Source organism: Odontesthes bonariensis, chromosome 7 (genome assembly GCF_027942865.1).
Source record: "Odontesthes bonariensis isolate fOdoBon6 chromosome 7, fOdoBon6.hap1, whole genome shotgun sequence".
Taxonomy (NCBI): Eukaryota; Metazoa; Chordata; class Actinopteri; order Atheriniformes; family Atherinopsidae; genus Odontesthes; species Odontesthes bonariensis.
The window spans coordinates 10516689-10539212 of NC_134512.1; the positions used below are offsets into that span (position 1 = coordinate 10516689).

The 22524-nt window shown below is 40.3% G+C and overlaps 2 protein-coding genes across 29 annotated transcripts in view; both read right to left on the bottom strand.

The window, feature by feature from the left end:
• Nucleotides 1–12548, bottom strand: part of mical3a (microtubule associated monooxygenase, calponin and LIM domain containing 3a) — an 80642-nt gene extending 68094 nt beyond the window's left edge. For 11 of the 21 annotated variants that reach the window (XM_075469405.1, XM_075469410.1, XM_075469416.1 and 8 more), the window contains exon 1: nt 12304–12542. The gene's annotated coding sequence lies outside the window, so the exon portion shown is untranslated. Of the gene's footprint in view, nt 1–7780; nt 7875–12303 lie in introns of all 21 variants that reach the window. The other 10 variants (XM_075469421.1, XM_075469419.1, XM_075469417.1 and 7 more) reach the window with 5 other exon arrangements.
• Nucleotides 12549–13231: 683 nt separating this feature from the next.
• The window catches only part of LOC142383735 (UPF0606 protein KIAA1549), a 37349-nt gene continuing 28056 nt past the window's right edge, over nt 13232–22524 (bottom strand). For 4 of the 8 annotated variants that reach the window (XM_075469426.1, XM_075469424.1, XM_075469430.1 and 1 more), the window contains 8 exons: nt 21414–21622; nt 20717–20946; nt 20453–20594; nt 20033–20356; nt 18637–18689; nt 17862–18010; nt 16817–16971; nt 13232–16410 (listed from right to left, as the gene is read on the bottom strand). In XM_075469426.1, coding sequence (XP_075325541.1) covers nt 16213–16410; nt 16817–16971; nt 17862–18010; nt 18637–18689; nt 20033–20356; nt 20453–20594; nt 20717–20946; nt 21414–21622 — 1460 coding nt within the window. In that variant the 3' untranslated portion in view covers nt 13232–16212. Of the gene's footprint in view, nt 16411–16816; nt 16972–17861; nt 18011–18636; nt 18690–20032; nt 20357–20452; nt 20595–20716; nt 20947–21413; nt 21623–22097; nt 22113–22524 lie in introns of all 8 variants that reach the window. The other 4 variants (XM_075469425.1, XM_075469423.1, XM_075469428.1 and 1 more) reach the window with 2 other exon arrangements.

Here is a 22524-nt window from a genome sequence, read left to right on the forward strand (position 1 = left end):
CGAAGTGGATGAAGCAAAGTTCCCATGTTGTACTCAACAACCCAGTAAATGCTCAGAGAACTATTATAATGATGCCTGTCCTAAAACACAATAAAAACAGATTGCCGAGGCAAGCAGAATGTGTCCTGCTGCTTTATATAGAGAGTAATTGTTTGAACCCGCAGATGAACCCTCTCAGTTCAGACAAGTGATATTGAAAAAGGCTTTCTAAGAATCACAGATTACAGATGTTGTAACCTGAACATTTAATTTCCTCCAGAACTATGAGCACTAACCCTGTGTAAACGCCACGTAAATCAGCTGCAGTCAGCTGCCCCTGAGAATGATGGAGAAATGTGGAAAGCGAAAGAGTATGTGAGGTGGTGGGCGTCCAGCAGAGGAATCAAGTCAGTGAACAATAATGATCTATTCCAAGTGAAAACACACCTACAGTGGCAGAGGAGAGAAGAAAGGGCAAACAGAACCCATATTTCAGTAGGTCTGACTGTGTCTACGGTCAGGCTGAGGCAGTCTAAATTTAACTGTATGTGTTTAGGAGACCTCAGACCAGGGCTGTGTGAGGACTGAAACTGCAGCAGTGGTCAGGGCGCGGCCAAGCTGAATCTATTTCTCACACTGCTGGCCTTTTAAAGTGTCCATGAACTGCTAACATAGGAGGTTATAAATCCAGTCCTTTCCAACAGTTAGAAGGGTCAGACGTCAAGGTTGTGACCCTCTCTCCAGGGTCTTGATCATCAGCAGTACCTGATGCTTAAGGCCTAAGTATGGCTGCAAAAGTCATGGTTCTGGGTGTTTAAGGGCTCATGGTAACAGCAATTGATCTCTATATCAGACTGTCCATAAGCTGTTTCTTTTTTCTTTTTTTTAACAATCTGTTTATTGAGTTTTACATAATAAACAATAGAGTTCCATACTATAATGATACATGTGTAAACAGATGGATAGATGAATAAGATCAATATAAAATGACAAATATTTGAATTGGCAGATAATAATACAAAATATATAAATCAATTACAAATAAAGAAAAATAGTAATAAATAAATGATAATTTAAAAAAACAGAAAAAAAGACAATAAAAAAAACAACACACTAGCTCAGCATTGCAGTACTCAGTTCACAGTGATCTGACAACTTGTACTCTTGACATACGACAGGAAGGGCTTCCAGGACTTCTCAAATGAGACTGCCTTACCAATCAAAGTCAGTCTAATTTTTTCTAGTTTAAGAAAATAAAGCACTTCTTTAACCAAGTATGTGTAGGTAGGTGGGACTGGGGATTTCCACTTAAGCAGTATCAGCCTCCTGGCCAGCAGAGTTGTGAATGCTATTAAGTCCTTTTTAGCGGGGGAGAGGGTTGGTGGGAAAGGCCATACCCCAAACAGGGCAGTTAAGGCATTGGGAGTCACATCCCTTCCTGTTACCTTAGATAAAGTGCTAAAAATCTCAGACCAAAATCTAGTCAGAGAAGAACAGCCCCGAAACATAGGTGCATAAGCTGTTTCTATGCAAGGGGTATCTACAAATTAAATTAGACAGATTTTTTTTTTTCTGCATTTCAACATTTTCATAAACAGCAAAAGGAAGCTACAAATCCAACAAAATGTATATATTTACTTTTGTATTTTTTTCTCTTCAGGAATGAGTTTCAGCTTTCCCAATTCAAAGAAAATACAGAATACTGCAAAAACTACACTTAGGCTGGAGCCTATCCCAGGTGCCATGGGGCAAGAGGTGGGGTACGCCCTGGACGGGTTGCCAGTCCATCACAGGGCCACACAGAGACAAAGAACCATGCACGCTCATACTCATGGCTCAATTCAAAATCACCAATTAAGCTGACATGCATATTTTTGGATGGTGAGAGGAAGTTTTTTCTCAATTCAAATACTTAACAAGCCCATGAAATATAACAATTTAGCATGTAAGGACACTTGTGTTTTTGGAGCTTGGCCCATACTAGAGACTATAAGATTCTTGACTGTAGCAGCCCTTGTTTTAATTCCTGTGACAGCTGTGTTTTAGATATGCAATACTCCTTCCACGTTGTTACTCCTTGTACTGCAAGTACCCTTTTGACTTTCATCAGTGTTTCTTTCAACGCTTTCAATAGTGGGTGTGGTAATGTGATAAAGCTGCTTATTAAATACCAAATGGTGACTCCAAACAATTTCTGTTTGTGACTAGAGATTTTTATTTGTCTGCTCTGGACTGGCAATGTTACTTTCTGTTACTTTCTGTCCCTTTTTTCTTTTTTTTTCCCTTACAGACACACCATTGTATTCTTGTCCTGATTGATGACTGAAATCAGTATTCAGTAAATGAGATCTTTAGTAAACTTTTCATTACAGTTTAAGTTTATACATTGAGCTCAAAGCCCAGACAGAGAGTTGGTTAAATGAAATAAAAAATTCTTCTCTGGTAGTCATCTTGCACTTCATGCTTTCTTTTGTTTGTTTTAACCTGTCATTACGCACCATTTACCGTTGAGGGATGACATCCTGCTTTGTTTTCAGCTAATTCTTAAATAATGTCTCACTTTAGCATGACATGTCATGTGAAAAATTTGCACAGAGAGTAAATGTGCACATTAGCTTTTCATTATAAGATTGGAAGTGTGTTACAGCAGTGTTTTAACATCTTGTCTTTATAACGTACTTGCTACTTGCATATAGTGCAGAGGCTTGAAATTCCTAGGATATGTTAGTAGTAGTGTCAGTTCCTGTATTGATGATTTTCTCGGGTCTCTTTGTTAAGCTTATCCACAAAGTAGTCTCCTGAGGTTTGGGGTCAGTTACAAAACAGGACAAGCATGCAAGACATGTAGAGTGCAGTGATGTTGATATTTCAAAGTCCTATTAAAAAAAATCTCTGCCCTGAAAATACTGGGGAAAATAGCCTTTCCTCTGCATGCCCTACAATGATCTGTGTATTCAATCTTATTATGGCACATAAAATTCCACAGATTAATTTTCAGGTGAGGAATTTAAAAATAACTTGCGAAAGATTCTTATGATAGAGACAAACAGAAGAGCAAACGCAGATGTCATGTTGCTTGCCCTATTATAGACAGATCTAGGCTAAAAGAACAAGTCAGAAGTGACAGATTGAAAGGAGTTGTCAATGAATCCCCAAACACAGTCCATTAGTGGTGTTGAATAGCAACAAATTGATTTAGCTCCAATTAGACACAAGTTATACATCTGGGGCAAGTTCTCAGCTGTCACTCTTTTTTTCAGTTCATTTTAATCACATGAGCTGTGAAGGTGCCGTATGTCTCATTCATGCTGAAGCCTCTAATTCTGCTCAGCTCCCCAAAATTCTCACAGTCCATTTTATCAAACCAGATCTTTGGCCTCAGTGTCAATGAAAGAGAGCAAACACACATCTATCGTCTGCAGCTGTTCAAATATTGTGACATGTGATCTCCGCTTGGCACAAAGAGTGCTTGTAATGAACGACCAGGACACAATAACTGGGAGAACAAGGATCCCATCTCTGTGGCCTGTGCTCATCTCTCAACTCAAACACATGCATACACGCCCAGTGGAGTATTTATTGTGCATTCTGATGTACTTCATGCAGAGCAGTTTCCTCTGCACTCTGAGAAATATCCACATGAAAAGAAACACATGGCTGCTATTAAAATTTCACCGCTTATAATTGTATGAACATCAGGAAAGCAGAAAGTGTGTGTTGTTTTGTTTTAACTAAAATCTTAAAAAAAGAAGACTGAGAAATCACATATTTTATCTTGTGTAAGAACAAAGCTGCTTTTTGTTCTGCTGTTTGCCTTCCATTTTTACGTCTTGACATTCACAGCCAACACCTGTGATCTGTGCACTGTGCAGCTTCCATCAGATAAAACAGTGTTTATTTGAAAATGTCCCCACGTCTTTATCAGTCCTTTCTGTCATTACTTGCAATATCAGATCTTGAGGGATTACTAAAGGTCTAATAATGACCATAAGGCCGAACAGTGAGAAACTTAAAGTTCACTAGTAAAAGGATCCGGCAAGTTCATAGCATTATTGATGCCAACAGACACATGATCTTTGAAGGTGCAGCACGAGACGCCCTCCACGCTAACATCAGAATGCTAACCTGAACACATTACATTCTTCATGATCTCATGATAATCGTCACAATCTAATGTAAAACCAGTTCTTTAATCAAAAAAATGGAAAGTGTGAAATGACTAAACTTGGAATGATTCTTAATGCAGTTCAACACACACTGGGATCAATTAAATGAAAAACAGATCTGCACAGAATTTAGCCTTTCAATTACAGTAAAAGAGATGAGAAAATCACCTCAGAGTCCAGCTATTCTGATAACCCCAGAGCTGAGGCATGATCTCACTGCAGAGGCCATTCACGGTGTATGTCATGTCTACTTTTTGCACAGCCTGATGGGGCTCCTAATGAGATGTGAGTGCATGAAACAATAGTCTCATATGAGACATTTTGGTTAATGCAGGGTTCCAGGATACAGGCTTTTTAAATGATGATCATAGGCGCATTCAAAATATGGCTTAGTGAGGCTCTAAATAGACAAACCCATATACATAATACAATTCCAGGTCAGACCTCTTTGTGCAGTCTGAAAAACATTAGATGATGTTACTTGACGTCATCAACCAGAGGATAGTTTGGATGATTATTCATCTAGCTTGTTATTCTGTGATACATCCCATTGTCAAACTGCACATCTGTAACAGCTTGTTGGAAATAATCATGTTCTCCAAATGACAGACAAATGACTCAAAACAAATACACAGAACGTTACATGTAAAAGATATGAAGCCCCCTCTGAAAAGATTGCTGGCATGAGTGTGAAGCAAATAATGGGTCATGATTAAAGTTATGAGTCATTTAAAAACCATAGGGATGTTTTCTCCACTATACTTCCCTTCTAAAGCTGAAAACTGTAACTACAATGAGTTCATAATGTTAATAAAACTGATACAAACCAAGTTATTTCCCTCAGGTGAGGCCTGAGCTTGTCGTAGGCCTTCAAGGTATTCTTGTCCGTGTGTGAGAGTGACTCATATTTGGCATGCACCTCGCACTCTGACCTCATGTCTTTGTTCTTTCACCATCAGTTCCCCTCATTTCTGTACACCGCTGAGCTTATCATTTTCAAGCGGAAAGGGAAGGGTTCTATTATCACCTTTTAAACAAACTCCACCTCTAAAGAATTATTCCACTGTCTCGTTCCAACATTTAGAGCAAATGAGCTGTTGGAGCAACTAGACTTCCATGACAGCACGAAGTTACCCTGCAGCTTTGGTGAGTATAATACACTTCCGTGCAGTAGGGCTGAATGCAAAAAAATACAATTACAGTGTATGTCTTGTAAGCACAGCTGGACATTACCCAAAAGAACAACATTAATTTTAGCTGAAGTAGACATCCCATCATTTTCTCATCCAGTAGAGGTGTATAACACCAACGTAGGTAACTCTAAATTCTGTAGTCAGCCTTCCTGTGGTGTTATTTAACAGGTTACTATGGTAACAGTACACCCCTAGTGTCCCTGTCAGCAGCCCATCACAGTGTGATATCATATCTGATCTTCTCTGTGTTTAAAATCACACATGTGGTTACTGGGGGTATCACTTAGGATAATGTGACACCCAGTTATACCTTAAGGACCAAGACTGGGCAAAGAAAAGGCAGATAAGGTAGTATCCCTACAGACAGGTAAGTTATGTAGCAAGATATTATGACACTCTTTTCTTGCTATGGATGAATCTGCTGAGAGCAAGAATAAAAACAGAGCTCAGCAAAGCCAAAGTCTCCATCCACTTTCAGGAGGACTTTCCAGAAAATAAATCTGGGGCAAAGAAGATTCCCACAGTCAATGCAGCAGGTTGGCCAGAGCTCAAGTGGTTCGAGCTAGAGATGAGGATTATGAAAATGGAATGAACTTTATTCTCTGAACAATCCCTCCTGTTCTCCCGCTGAGGGCCGCTCATGCTCAGCACTCTATTCGTCCGAGTGCCCCGCAGGAATCCCCACCCTGTCAGACAGGCTTTACTTAATCTTGTGTTCAACTGGAACTCTTCATGTTTACAGGCTAAATTTTCACAACTGTTCCTGACAAGGTTATGCACAAGTCCATTGTGTCGTTTCCGACGGTTACTCGTGTACGTGTGTTTCACGAGTAATGTTTCTTTAGTACTATGATGAAGTACTAGTACTAGTACTGTGATGAAGAGGCCCAGACCAAGACTCAGGGCAGGACAGAAAAGCCAGTTGATATTAAAAACAAAAACTGATATGTTTGAGAAAAACCTCGCTTTGGATTTGCTTCGGATTGAGGACAATGAACAGTACAAATTTGTGGAACCTGGCTTTCACAGTAATGAAATTGATAACAAAAAATGTTGTTGGAAAACAAAAGCCATTTTTGTGCCGTGTGGTTAGTTTGTCATTAAAATGCAAAAACAACTCTCTCGTGAAATAAAAGAAAAAGGTAACTTTCATATTTGTTAGACAGTGGTTAGCAGTTGTCTAACAATCAGTTTTTACTATCTCCAAAACAAGAACTCTGATAACTGTTGTTACTCGATGCTTTTCAGTGACTGACAAGCCATGTGTCCGAAAGTTGCTTCCAGTGAGTTTGGGAAAAAGAGGCAGGGGGTCAGGTGCAGTGAAGACCTACATAAGACCGGTCTGAAGTCTCTGCTCCGTCTCTGTTCATGTGTGTGCGTGTGTAAACACGAGTCACACATCTGAATGTGTGTTAAATCTATTTATGAACATCTGCCCCTATGTCTGACATAATGCCATCACCCCCCTAGTCTGCGTATGCGTTGAGGCGAGGAACTTGCGCCTTCAGCTCCGATCCCAGTTGGGAGATGCCATATCCTGTTTTCTGCCCCTCTGCCTCTTGAGCCTTTCATCTTCACTCTCTGCTGACCCGCTTCATACACAAGCCGGCTTATTCACCTGCCTTCATATAAAGATCATGCTCATATTGATGCAACAGACGGACAGGAAATTACCCCTAGAGCAACCTATGCTAACACATACACAAATAACTTTGTTGGTTTAAATTGGTTGGTTTTTATCGTTGGTTTCACAATGTTTTGTCCACTTGGCACAAGAAACAATCAAAGCAGTGAAAAATTATTACGTAATAAATGTGATATGGCAAGTGATGGCTTGCAAACAACAGCAACTTGTACAGTAGACAAGTAATTTTGGACATCTGTCCTAAATCCAATACCTTTTCAAAATGTTCTTTGGTTTCTGCCGTCTCATGAGACTAACTCTTCTAACAACACTTTCATCCCGCCCGTCCCACAATGCAGCACAAAAATATTTATTGTTTGCAGCTCAAACACCATCATATGTCCTGTTTTGTGTACACAGAATGGAAGGTTTTATGAGGATATGGGATGTTCTCTCACTTCTGTTCAGTTCAAATGTGCAGATGCCAGATGATGATTGATTTATCTCCTATAACAGCACATGAGTTGCTGGTCTACCACTTCCTTCACTTCTGTGGAGTACAGGGCAAATATCCGATCCAAACTAACATGTCACGACACTAAGATCACACAAAAAAGTAAGCAAACCAATCACAAGACCAGCAACTTCTGTGTTCTGGGAGGTAAAAATGTAATGAAGTAATGGAGTCTGGTGGCTTTGAAGAGAGTATATGGATAAAAACAGCCCCCCATCTGGAAGTGATGTCTGACCCCAAAATAACACCCGATTCACTGATCTGATTCAGACATGTTAACTGAAAATAATATTCTTATACTTGCCTTATAACTGCCTTTTTGTTTAGATGATTGCCTTAAATGAATAAAACCAGGGATCCCCAACCATTCGTTTTAAGGACTGCAAACCACTTGCCACCTGAAAAGTACAAAAAATAAAAAGCTTCACAGCCCGGTCAGTCTTAGCTCAGTGGTTAGTCATGTAAGAAAAATATGCAAAGAGCTAACCCGTTTAAGAAGCAGTTTAATAATGTAGGCCTTTATTGATATATGAATTATTAATCCATTAATTACATTCACTCCAGCCAGCTGTTTGTCAAGTACTGCATCTAACATGGTCAAGATGGGGTCCAATCAAGCCAAAACAGCAAGAGGATGGAGACTAAAATGCTTGACTGAAGGAAACTGCTTTGATAATTCTATGCAAGTTTGTTGCTATGACTGACTTCTTATACATTGCATTTAATTTGACCTTGTAGTTATTGTTAATATATTAATACTGACAAGTACAGCTTCAGTGAGCGCAGTCAAATGCAAATCCTGAGTTAGTTAAACACAGAACTACAGTTAATGTTCCCAGTGTGCTTCATTTTGTCTAAATGTGGCCACTTCTTGATCTACTGCAGCCAATTTCTCCTTCATAATGTTTTATGTAGAGCTGCCATCCAGTACTTGGGTAAGGTGTGGGGTTAGAAGAAATCACGACAAAGGCTAAATTGTTCTCAACTTAGGTTGTCTATTTTCAAATGATGGAAGACTTCATGCTGGGGATGATTTTTGGTAGCAATGACACAACATAAAAGAAGAACCTCATCAGAACTTTACAAAAGCTATGGACATCTGCTAGTCATGCTTACCTAATTTTATCATCACTCTGGACAACACAGTGCATCTTACAGAGTAAAAACGCTAAGTGAAAATATCTTCAAGGGATCCTCAGATGGATTACAAAGAGCCTTATTTCTCAGGCTCTCCTTCTAATCTTTTTAGTGTAAAATGTTGCTTACATCTGAAACAGGTTAGAGTGATGGAAAAGGAACATGCAGGCAGCAGAAAAGAAAATTTGTGAAAAAGGAGCAGCACTTCTCTAACATATGAATTCAATTACAACAGATGTGTGTTTCTCTATTTAACCTTATACCAAGTAAAAACATTTCATCAGTCGTTGAATTCATTTTTTTGTTGACATGCGCATTTGTTCTCACATGAGGTACTGCATAAAGTCACTGTCATGGCTAATGGTTTTTGCCTGTGTATAATTGTTGTAATAGTTATTAAATCTGTAGGTGTCACATGTGCTGTTAAACAGAAAGCTGGTACAGCAATCAGTGTACAGGCTCATATGGTGTCCATATGTCTGCTGAACACGCCGCTCAAAATTAAACATCGACCAACATTTTTGATTGCGAGCTTTTGATTTTCAGCCTAAGAAAATGTCAGTTTGAATGAAAAATGGCCTCTCTGTACTCTGAAGTTAGTTCACCCTCACTGTGAACTCAGAATTCCTTTAGGACTGATTACATTTATCTATGCTCAAGGATCAAAGTGGAGAAGCTATTTTCAATTCCTCCAGAAACAACAATTCATTTATAAAAAAAATCACATCTCACTAGTAGAAGGGAAAAAATAACAGTGACTGTTAATCTGGTAATGAGTTTATGGACATTGTTTCACCTGAAATATGGACATCTCAGGAAAAGTCAAATAAATACTACAGAGTAATGAAATAATGTTGAGCTAGTCTGGGAATGTTGTGCTGAAATTGTTAGGACTCTTCATGCATTGTATGCAAATATGTGAACAAGAACTACTTACTACAACTGAGGCTGTGGATAAAATTATGACATTTTGTTGTAGCTAACTTCATTGCCCCAAAGGAGGTGGTTAAGCTCAATATGGCTGCCAGATTGTTGATATTTATTTATTTATTTTTTCCTGGAGAGATGCTAAGAATTATTCTGCATTCATGGCGGTGTTACCCAAAATGTTCTGAATTCTGTGGCCGTTGCATGGATACCGCTGAATACAGATGCAGGTTTTGTGTTTATGCATGGAACAATGTTTAGTTAAAGTCTGTCCACACTGTCTGCAGGGATCTGTGAAAGAAAACTTTGTGTTGCAACACGGACAACCTTTTTTATCTGCTTCCACAAGGAGTATACATTTGAGAAATTACAATAATGACAAGTCAGCCGTGAGGCACCAAAGAGCAAGCAGACAAGACAAAATACACCCCTGCAGCGTCCATCTGCTGACCAAAACAAAGCCATTAGAGAAATAACTGCTTAAAAGGATCACCTGCTGATTGTAATCCAGACAATTCACAACCAAATCCACCAAATTCCAAAGCTCACAAAAACATATAATCCACCTAGACAACTTACTTGAAATATTCCTTTGTCTTTTTTGTTTGCTGTCATTTTTGGCCCCTTTTCTCTACTTTAGTATCTGTATTGTTCACTCCATGTTTTTATTTGATTCCTTGCTAACTGCAGCCCTGGCCTTTGACAGGTGGGCTGAACATTTTTAGTGGGTTCACTCTCCGCCTGCCTGGTCCAGCCCTGCTGACTGCTGCTGCTGACTGGCAAAATCCAGAGGCTGCGATCTGCAGGACAGCCGTGCAGAGAGATCCAGTGTCTGCCAGCAGAGATTAACGTTGTCAGAGGATCAGCTTTGGTATACTGGGAGGCCTTGAATGCCACAGCCACCGAAATGTAGGTAGCCTTGTCATATTTGCATAAAAGTGGGTATTTCAAAGCCTTCCTTTGAACTGGGATGATGCTACAAAACTGTGAGCCACAGAAACTGGTATAGTATTTCAAAAACCACTCCCAGAAACTCCTTGTAAAAGAAATAAATGACCAGCACTTCCTTATAAACAAAATCTTTCACAATTCCAGAATAAATATTCAATTATCTAATTTGAGTGTAAACCATATATGAGCCTGTGTTTTCTCTATGAAATGGAGGTAATGTTGGTCATTCCACTAACGGGCAAAAGCACATGTTTAAAATCTCAACTTCTGTGGCTGGGGGGGACAACAGTTTGGCCTGTGGAAGATGGCCCACAGCAGCTGACAGGCAGGATCAGTGTCTGAAGTCACTGCAGAGGGCAGCTGCTGAGCAAACGGGCACTCGCTTATGAATGACAGCTATTCACCTCCCCCTTGAACATCACATGAGCATTGCCTCCTACTCAGCACAGTGCAGCACACAATATCACCCTGTGTCCTCTGATACAGAGCCTGATGGGGAGGGAAGGAGAAACAGATAACCTGGCCCTCTGACCTTGAGGATGGGGACTGTCCACTGGTGACAAGAGGTGAAAGAGTTTGTGTCTGCGGCGGTTACTTAACCTGACGCACCGCAGTGTAGTGGTGCCAGGTAGCCACTTTTGGCTTTAAACTCAGATGAAATACAGTAATATGTAAGGCAGCACAAGCCACTGACTGAAAACTTATTTCCTTACTGCTAATTTTATTTCTCTTTCCCACAGCTTCTGGTTCATCTGTTGTGAAAGCTGGAGGTCCCCGTCTCAAAACTATCACATCATGTGTCTGCTCATGGCAAACACATGTTTGCTAAATGTAACCTTCACCTTATAGCATTTGTTTCTGCCACCCCCAGCTGAAATCAACCTCTGGTAACCTTGTCTCTCCATATTGCTGTGTTTCCTGATGCCAGCGCCAGTCAGGGAGATGGGAAAATGACCCAATTACATGATAAAGATAACCTGCACTTGCCGACGGAGGAGGAGCAGGAGATATTATGATGGGAAAGGGAGGGGAAGTGGTGGTGTATAGAAAACAAAAACAAGCTGCAGACATCATCAGTGCTGGACTGGAAAAACAGAACAAATTGGTGGAATTGATGTGTTGCACGTAAAGTCACTCAGCAGCATTGTAATATTCATACACACAAGTGACACTCTCAAAGTGAAAAGAGTGACATTCCTCATCAGAGCAGCGCTAGTTGTCCCATAGCTAGATACTGCAGAAGGTGCCTGGATGCTGCAGTGTCTGTTGTAACCAGCCAATCCTGCTGCCATTGATTCACAATGCAAGCAGCAGCAACTCTGATGCTACGTAACAGAGCAGCATGCAGGGAATTGCATAATAGAAAAGGCTACGGTGGTAAACAAGGAGGGCGAGGACCATATCCTCCCACAGCAGCACCACTGCAACAAATGCACACAGCTGTATTGGCGTTCACTGTAGGCTGTCACCAAAGCATTCACTCATTCATTGTCACAAAAACAAAAGGAATGACATTTTTTGATAGTCGGTTAAAGGAACAGCATCTGTTTTGGGGGCCAAACGTACACACACACAGAGATGCAGTGTTTTACAAGCAGCACACAAATGTCTGCAACTAGACTGCATCAAGTGCACTTGGCCTCAGGGGAGCACAAACCTTGGTTACAAAAACAAACACCCTGTGTGGAAAGACACTCTGTGCGTGGTGCTCTGGTTGAGAAACTCTCACCACTGCATCTATAAATTCCTGAGATGTGACTCTCATTACAACCACTGCCACACATGCAGCCACAAACACAAGCAAATACTCACAATGAGAGGCAAGCAGAAAGCAGCCTTCTTGCAAGAGCTTCCCAAGTCTGTGCTGGGATCAGTGAAAAGGGACGAAATCCTCTTCTCTCATCTGTCAAAGGATTTCTGTCACACTTGTCCACCTCCCTGATCTTTTTGTCTTTCAGCCTTTTGCCGGCAGACTGAAAATGAGAAGAGCTGAAGACAGAGGGGGAGATCTGCAGTGCTGAAACTCTGTCAATGTGCTAATGCTGGGATCTGCCCCTTTCCCTGTGGTTCTTCCCTCCCCTCCCTCCCTCACTGTTTTCTCCAAGGTCAGTTGGTAGAACTGCTGATCTGACTCCTCCCTTAGTGGACAATACCTTCCTACAGGCTGGACACCCTGACAGTAATTACCATCATGATCCAGATTAACTCCTGGGTGCGCTCTTGTTGTGCTATGACGAGCTGGACTGAACAGCATACAGACAGGATTACTTGTTGGGAAGGTGGGTGTGGGGGGGGGTTAGACCCCACAGGGAGGGAAAGAGGCAGTGAGACAGTACAGGACACTCTTGAATGCTGCAGGGGATGAGAGATGGGTACAGAGACACAGAGCTAACAGTACAATCAGGTACTGCAATACACGGGAAAGTGAAATCTGAGGAAAACTCTCTGGAATGCAGAATGTGATAAATCACCGTCACTTTGGTTAAATAAGCTGAAATTATATCAGAGGAATATAAAGCTTGAAATTAAAGAGCATAGAGACAGGCGTGTTGTCATTTTTGGTTCTTGGCACAGATTGTTATGTGAGAAAGACTTTATCTCTTGTTGTGACTTAATCTTCTGAGCCTGGTAAAAAAAAAAACATAAAAAAAAAAAAGCAGATCAAGGAAACACAACTGCAGCACGAGAGGTGATCGTCTGTAGATGGCTTTTTATACGCGCAAAGAAATAAAACCCTGCGTTTTCAGTTGATATCAGATTTATTTATTTTTTGGTGTTGTTCTTTTGTTGCCTGAAAATAAACATCATCACATGAACAAGGGGATATGTACTGTTCACGTGCGTTGTCTAATACTGGTTGACTTGCGCCGAGGTCCACCCCCTGTAGAGTCAGTTCAAGAGATTTGCTGAGCATTTAGCTTCATCACCCAGTGGCTTTAGATCCTGTGATGGGATGAGATAAAACGCAGTAAATGCTCCTTCCATTATCACAATGAGTAATATACACCCATAGCCAGTCATCTTAGTTGGTTGCTGACACAGCTACTTCGTTGATGACTTTGTGGAAAATGCTGCGTGTTATCAGAGAGAATGCAGTTTTAACAATGTACACAAGTTTGTTTTCATTTATGCCATTCACAACTCTGTATCTGTATGTTATTTTCTTAATGGCGGTTGTTTGAAAAACATAACATCTCACCCAGTAACACCAATACAAAATCAATGTTGAACAGACTTTCTGTTAAAAGGGCTCCTTGTATCCCAGCATTATCTTTGGGAGGTGGTTACATCATTTGAAGCACGAGAGAGACTTTGTTGCCTTGAGATGTGCTGACACCCTCTGGTTGTTTGTGATAACTACATCACCTGTACACATTTTATAATGAATGAGCGACATGAGATGGGATGATATGCGTTTGTTTTATGTTCAAATGAACCTGATAAAATCAAATCAAATAAAACACAACTCTGATTTTGGTAATATACATATTATCCAAAGACACGTCAAGTGACATCCTCTTTTGAACATTTTCAAACAGCACGCTCAAAAGAAAACCCCAGAGAAATACAACGATTAAAACATGCAACAAGAATCAAATGGAAAGTTGGGCCAGCCAACAGATCATTTTTTACAATGTAAAAAAAGGATCAAAAGGAAACTGCAAAAATACAACAAAAAGAAAAGGATGATGGACACAATGAGATGTAGTTACAGTACAGATCCAGGAGATGGAGGCATACAGTGTGAGATTGGTAACACGAGACAGTGAACAGGGAAGTCTAAAGACAACCGGAGGCTACATTGCCACTATAACAACTGTGATGCTGCTGCACTTCATTCACTCCCTTGCGACTCATTTTCAAAAGCATCCACACACCAACAGCCATGTCAGAATTATTCTTGTTCGAACTGTTTTGTTTTTTTTGTTTGAATTTGGGTCTTACAATCGACAGTAATGCAACACTGACTGAGAATGTCTTTCTCCTGTAGCGAATTGGCTCAGGTGAGTCCAAAAGGCACATGGCATGGGAACAGAACACGACATGGGAAGCAAGTGCTGGCCACATCTTCAGACTGTTTGAACTCAAGGCCAAAAACCGAGGCTTGCGTAAGGAATGTTTATGATCTGCCACATGATACTAGCACACAATCCAAAAACACAATTCCAAATCTGCTTTGAAAAGAAATGATTTTTTTTTTTTTTTATTTCACTTAAATGACAACTCCAGGCCCTAAAACATCACATAGAATCATGTCAATGGATTGTCAAGTAAAACGAGAAAATGTAATCCTGTATGATTTCTAACTAGAACACAACTAAAGAGACTTTTAGGTGAGCATAATTACATGAAGCAATGGAAACAAAACCAATTGGTAATAAAGCATAACAAATAACTGGTTGAAATTGAAGCATAAATGAGAATAAATTTACTACACTCCATTTCCTTCCCAAAAAAAGCCAGAGCAAACTTTAAATACTGCATTAAAAAAAAAAAAGAGATGGTCGTCCAGAACAGAATCAAGTCACAACTGGTGTCTGTGACTCTGCCTAACTTACGGTTCTTCCACATGACCCCTTAAATATGCCTTTCTACTGATTTGTCTGCGAGGAATCTCTTTTCAAAAGACCTGAGCTGTACCAAGTAGTCTGCATACAGTGCATCAAGTTACAACCAAATACTGAAAACATACAGTACTATTTGCCCATAACAGTCAAGTACCTTTAATCACTTATATGTAAAACCTGCCTCTGAAATGATGTTTGAGGATTTGTTTCAAGGCCATTTTGTCCTGTTTGACTACCTGTGAATTAGCTACTAATATAAATAAAAAACGTAAAAAAAGTATAACACAGGACTTTCTATGATAAAACAAGAATGCGCTGTAGGTTAATAGATCAAAATAACATCGATCCAGACTAACACCGTTATACTGCAGTAAGTGAGGAACAAATAGGTAGCATTCTTTTGTAATACTATTGTGTACGGATGCCCTATTTTGCCTACTATCTGAACTGGCTTGCTGGCTGTGAACTGGGACCTTACTTTAGGCTTGAACAGTCAATATGGTCAGGTGAAATATATCACAGTGTCAAGGCAAAGCATGGCTCATCATGGCAGAAAACAGATGTAGCACCCGATAGTGAAAAGGAAGTTAAGGGCCTGCAACAAAAACAAAAATGACATACATAGTAGTTTTAATGATGAAGCTAAGATCCTTCTTTAGATGACACGAGTCTTAGGGTCTGTTTCTGTCTGTGAAGGCAACATTAAATAAAAAAACGGAATGCTGAGTCAGAAGTAGTGCAGCGAAATGTAAAATGTCCAATATGTGGATCCACAGTAGCCAGAAGTTGGCATTATCCCTCTTTGATCCACAATGAAGTGCAGGACAGTGACACAGGCACAACGAGTCCACGCATGTCTTTCCTCTCAACTCTGGTCTGGTGTTCTCCTTCTCATGTTGTTCACCATTTCATAACACTGTCTCTGGTTCGTTCTAATTCTTTATCAACTGTCTTGTCATTAATTCTTTCCACAACGGCAGTCTTAAAAGTTCCCAATTGTTAGTGAACTGCTTCTTTACTTCAGTTAAGCAGGACAATCTCACTGCTGTACAGCTTCAGGGACTTCCATAGGAAGCATTGTCGGAACAGGTAAAGCAGGCAGAAAAGGGTCAGTGACATGACTGGTTAGAGCTGAAGACCAGAAGCCAGGGCTTCAGCTGTGGTAGCTGGGCACAGCTGCCTGTTTCTGGGAGAGGCGCAACAGCTCCTCTCTGATCGCCTTGATCAAGGAAGCAGAGGACTGAATGGGAGGAGATATATCCAGAGGTTGAGGAGCTGTCATATAGCCCACGCCCAGAGAATCTAAGTGGGTAGGGGGTGCTGTGGGCTCCCTAATTCCACTCCTGTGCATCTGGAAGATAGGAGGACAAGACGTCATGACAGTCAAGGAAGTGAAGGTTGGAAAGAAGGGCAAATTGAAAAGAGAACATTGAGAAGATCAAAAGAGAATAAACTGGAGATGAATGCATAAAGAATACTCAATGGGAGAAACAGCAGATAGGAGAGATGTTTCATAATAACACAACACGATCACTCGACTAATAATTAATGTGACAGGGAACAGGAACACAAAAATGTTAAGCTAAAAAAGTTCAAATATACAGTTTTATCTCTGTAACTGTATTCTTTTGGACCGGTATTACTCCAAGACGCTCAAGTAAACTTGTTCTTTGGATAAATTCCTTTTTTAAAAGAATACTTTTTATGGAATTGGAAAATGAAAAGGTTTCTACTGGTAGAAAAATCTGTTCACTTACTACATCTTTTTCTGGTTCTGCCTTGGATAAATTGTCATCATGGTAATGGTTCCAGCCTATGCCTCCGTTCTGGCCTGGAGCAGCCCTGACTCCTGCTGGGTAACCATTCATCCGGCTGGACAAGCCCACCTGTGTGAGATGATGGAGTTGGGCACCTACGAACACACACACACGCACACACACACACACACACACACACACACACACACGGATACCCGCATTGAAGAATTACATGACCTGAAACTCAATCCTAAGCCGCCCCTCTATAATACTTTGATGCAATCAACAGTCTGAATAGCACTCTGCCTATACAATACTGCACTCTCTATGCTAAATGCCACAATGCATTTCTGTTAGTGTAAGTCACATGATGGTGGTAGAATAACACAATCTTCGAGAATAATTTAACATAGAGACGAGGCTCGTTCATTTTGACTGATTTGTGGTGTGGGTTCGTGTATCTGTATTAATGCTATGTTTGTGTGTTTATGGAATTTGGAAAATGGGAAGAAGGCAGGAAAAAATAATACATTTTTTCCATTTTGTGTTCATGCATTATTCCAATGTGGTTAGCTCAAATGTAAAACCAGATGCAAGCAGTGAATAGCACAACTAATAAATACAAAAGTTTTAGTGTTGCTATTGGTCCTTGTTTAGCTGAAATTGCCAGTGGTTGTGTCTTAGTAGCCGTTCTTGTCAACAGTTTTGTCGACTTATAATTGTGTTTAGAAAGTGGAACAATGAGCAGCGTGTGGCCCACATCCAGAAGTGACCTAACGTGCAATGTGCTTCCAGACAAACATTCTCCAAAACAAAATCTAATCTAAATGTTATTGTTAAATACGTTTGCTTTTTTAATTTTGGTTTGAAAATATTGAATTTGTAAAAAGATGAAAAATAAGATATCAAACATAAGCAGCACATCGAGGGGTTTTGCTTTCCAGGCCAGTACAAGCAGTCTGGAGCGAACAGCTTTAGTAATTCATGACTGCTTTAATGTATGTGTGTATGCACGTGTGTGAGGCTGTCAAATTTCCTCGTGTACCTGTGGTTCCCCCCACCGGACGTGGTCGGGCAGAAGAGGGCAGCTCATCAGCATAGAGGCCCCTGCTGGAGTACAGGCTGTCTGGCTGGAGCTGCTCGCTGTGCCCTGCTGTTTCTCCTGGTGGCAGGTAGCTGGAGCCAAGGCCCTGTCTGAAACACAGAGAAATCCTTTCTTATGTACTGGGACAAATGTGGAAATTCTCTTCAGGCCGAGTCTTTACGCTGTCAAATCAAGTCAAATTAGCCTTTGACAATGCCATTGAAGTGGAAAACATCAATGTTTTAACTCAGCATTTTCTACCTCAATGGTGGCACAGTATTGAACTAATGGAAATAATATTGCATGGAATTCGTATTTATTTGGAGGCATGTATGATCTTGACCAGTATTGTTGATCAATCACCCTTATTTACAATATCTTATATGTGCAAAGATATATATCCTAAAATTAATCTTACTGGTCTTTCAAAAATTACAGGCACAAAATACAAACACAGTTGTTTTCCAGGTATGCCGTGTTCAGGCATGAATATGTGTTTGTGTTTGTGTGTATGGTGTTTTTGGAGCCAGTTAAAAGACCTCTACTTAGACCTGCTCCATTAAACTAATAAAATAAAGATGATTCTGCTTTTATTATTCACGAGGCTCAAGTCTGTGGATGCACCAGAAGAAAACATTCAGACATCGTCTTGGTGTACTAAGAAAGAAGTGAATGTAAAAAATATAGCATACAAGCTACTGATTTACATGTAAACACTCATTTTTCAGCTTTTTACCTTGGTGTCAGGCCTTGCACTGCAGCAGAGGACATGCCCAGCTCAGTGAATCTCTGGAGGAAACAAGAGGAGAAAAATGATACTTATTTAGAAGTAAATAAGTAATATTAATGACAAAGTTATAAAGTACAGTTTAAAACAGCATAATAAAGTATCAAGATATAAATACTTTACATATTACTGCTCGCTGTATATTCAACATTTTTTTATTTAACTAAGTTGGATGTGCTTCTTCTTTCTTTTTTTTTTGCAAAAGCAGCACCAGAATATTTTATGGCTCCACTGCTCACTGTTAAGTTTCTCTATATCTGTCACCTGGGGTGAACACCAGTGTTAACTATGTGCCAGACATAAGTTTTGTTCACGTGTCCAGACCAAAATGAAACTTTTATTTCTGTAAAGTTTGTGCAATAACTGAGAACATATCCTTTAAACAGGTACCCTTTTTTCTTTTAAGTGTGCACTGCATGGTTGAATCCATAAATTCACGATGAGATCTTCCCACAATCAGAATACTGACTCTCTATCTAATAGTTTGATAGTTTAATAGAGCGATTTAGTGGGTGAATGTATTTTCAGGTTCCTGTAACCACTTACAAAATGCCCTGTCTTGGCTAAATGACTTATACTTCATCTACTTGCATAACACTAACTGGCTCTTAAAGCCTTTATCTAATTTTAGCTATGTTCTCAGACTCTCATTATGGATTTAAGACCATGGTTTATGCTATATAACTTCTACTTTGTCTCTTAACAGATCCATCCACAACCTGAAACATGGTGAACAGACTGTGTTGCTCATGAGAGTATAGATGATTAGCTTCCTGTGTTAACAAACCATAGCCCTGCATGAATTGGTCTTTGTGTGTCACTGCTTTGCACATCTTTCTCAGTAGTTTTGTGGTTGTACCTACTTTAAAACCAGCCTAAAATGACAAGAATAAATGTAGATAAGGCATATGATAGCTATAATGCTGCAGGGTCTTAGGAGTTGTACTCTATATGGCTGATGGGGTTGTAAAGTCATGGTTCCACTGGAGCAACAGATGGAGGAATACTTAACTGATTAGTTTGCGAAGAGGAAACGATTTAACTTAAAGCTATAGGCTTGGTGAAGTGAATGAAAACAAAAACCTTGAGAAAGGGAAAGACCTTTACGTGTGCCTGTTAGTATTTGGCTGACTGCACATTTAAACAGGGATTTGATTACTGTTGCTCTGTTACTTGACATAATACAGTCTATAAACTTAAAAGTAGCAAAAAGCTTTGATCCCATGGATAAATATCTATAGACAGCCTAAAAGCGTTTTCAATGCAGCTTGAAAGCAGTTTGAAATTATGTTGACTGAATGGTTCACATTCTGTCAAAAATATCCATGAAAAGCTCACTACTTACACCAGGGAGGGGGCCAAGAGCTTGGTAGGAGGGACCCCAAGCTCTAGGGCCACGGCCTGGAGGGCTGGAGCATTGGGGGTTGCTGTTGACTCCGGGGAGAGTGATCCCTGCTGTGCTGCCCTGAGAGGTGGGCGACACAAGAGCAAAGGCATCATCCAGCAGGGAGTGCATCTGCTGACGCGCCTCCTCAATGGAGGGCTGTGGAGGCATGTAGGGTGGTGGGGGAGGGGCATGGCCTGGAGGTGAGGAAGCAGGACCTAGAAAGACATCATCTGTGGGGGAGGGGCTCCTGTGAGGGGATCCTGGGCCTTGGTCAGGGTCCGACTGGAATTAAGGCAACACATGTACATGTATGGAAGCTCAGAGAGGGACTGGTAACAAGTGAATGAACAGATGCTATGATGCTTATGTATTACTCACCACATAGGCTACATTGTTGACACCAGGGCACTTTCTGTAAGCATCGATGTCCTCAGTGATGAGGTGGTCTTTGTCTGCTTCCATCATGCCTCCATTCAGCTGATCCTTCAACCTTTGTTTAGGAGAGCGCCTCCCACGACCACTAAGAAACAAATTGAGAAATGTCTGCCTTTTTTCTTTTTCTTTGCTCTAGCTGGGCAACAAAAATGTCAGATCTACACACACCTACAAATACAATCACTGAGCAAAAATATGAGTTCTGACCTCTTCTTGGATTCCATGAAGATGGAGGGCATCTGAGTGTCTGGGTCCAGGATCTTACTGATTTGGGTCTGGGCTTTTTGGTAGATGTGATCTTGGTCCTTTGCATCTCCGAGGCCACTAATCATGTCATCCATTGTAGGGAAGTCGTAGTGACCCTTCCTTTTGGCGCGCAAACGAATCTTGTTACGATGGTGTTCAATCTCTGACTTGTGTCTCAATGCTACCTGAATCTGAGAGCAAAATTACATTGTGATAAAAAATAAATAAAAAAATCCAAAATAGGAGAAGTCTATATTTTTGGAACTTGTGGAATCATTAATCTGGAAAATGCTAAAAGTACAGTGGCATTAGAGATTAAATCATATTTAAACAAGTAAATATAAAATCTACCTCGCACGTGTTTTCAATTTGGTCAAACAAGTCACATGTACAATCAAAATAATAATAATAATGATAACATTTTTATAGCATAACCCAGGGCAGACCAGTTTGGCTGCACTGGCTTTATTTTCAGATGCAAGTCTCTTAAACTATAACAAAGCTGAAGTACAGCCATCTTGTACGTGCAAAAATGTCACTTGGCTCAAGAACATTTTTGAGTCTTCTGAGCAATATTTCACATAAAAACATATTTAGATCCTTTTTCACTGCCCTCCAAAATACAGTCTTTAAAAGCACAACAATCAAAGAAGCAAACCTCTTTGTTGATTTGGTTTGTATTGGACAGTTTGCCGTTGATCGGTGGACTGTGCAGTGGTGGGACAGGCATGGGCTGCATGGCAATTAGCTGGACTTTATTGGAAAGCCTCCTGCTTGCATCCGTGGCACGAGAGATCCGATCAACATGCTCAAAGATGGAGGCTGAGGACTGCTGCTCATTTGCTGCACCATTCATAGGTGGAGGGCCTAAGGAAGCAAACAAGAAAGCAGGATAACATGGGTCAGAACAGAGTGTGTAGGCAAGTGTAGGCAATGAAAAATGCTGATGCTCATTTAAACTAGGGAACAGAGACTTCAGACAGACATCTACTGTGTAGCAATAACATATAAAGCACCGACCTTCTATTTCTCTGACAAAAAACATATTTGAATAATGACATCAAACAAAAAGTGCGGGGGTAATATTTCTAGTGGTAACACAAATGAACATAGATTTCTATTTCAAAAAGTTAAACATAATTTCAAACAATCACTTTTGCCTTTGTGAGGTTTATTGTTTCCACACTGTGACTGACAGCTCAGCAGACAGTGATGGATGGTGAGAACAAGCCGAGCACAAAACTACCATAGACGCAAACGGACAGCACGCTGACACACACAGCTGCGGGAGGTCAAGCCTGAGGTCAATGTGGACATAAACAGAAAGTGGACAAACTCTTACCAATTCTATTCTTGCCTGCAAACCGCAATAGAAAGAAAAGAGAGTCTTACTAAGGTAAAAGAGATAAAGTGTAAACAAGATAGAAGCAGTTTCTGTGCACGCAAAAAGAAATCTGTGAACCGGGTCCTCAGCAACATAACTGCATCAGTGAAAAGAAGCATAACCATGAAGCAAAAGGTGAGAAAAGGAAAGCCTCCTTCTAAAAGTAGTAGTTTTTAATTCATTTGCTACGAAAAGGAAGTAGGATACTACTCTTGATGAGTATAAAATACTGATCCAAAGACTGAATGAACAAAAATAATTATGTCATAAAAGTGCTTCATACAATCTAATCATAAACTCTGTGTTGAGCACATTCAGTCCTGGGCACAGTTTAAGCAATAACAAAACAGTCCATTCCTCTGAGGGTGAGTCAGCCTGTAGTCTG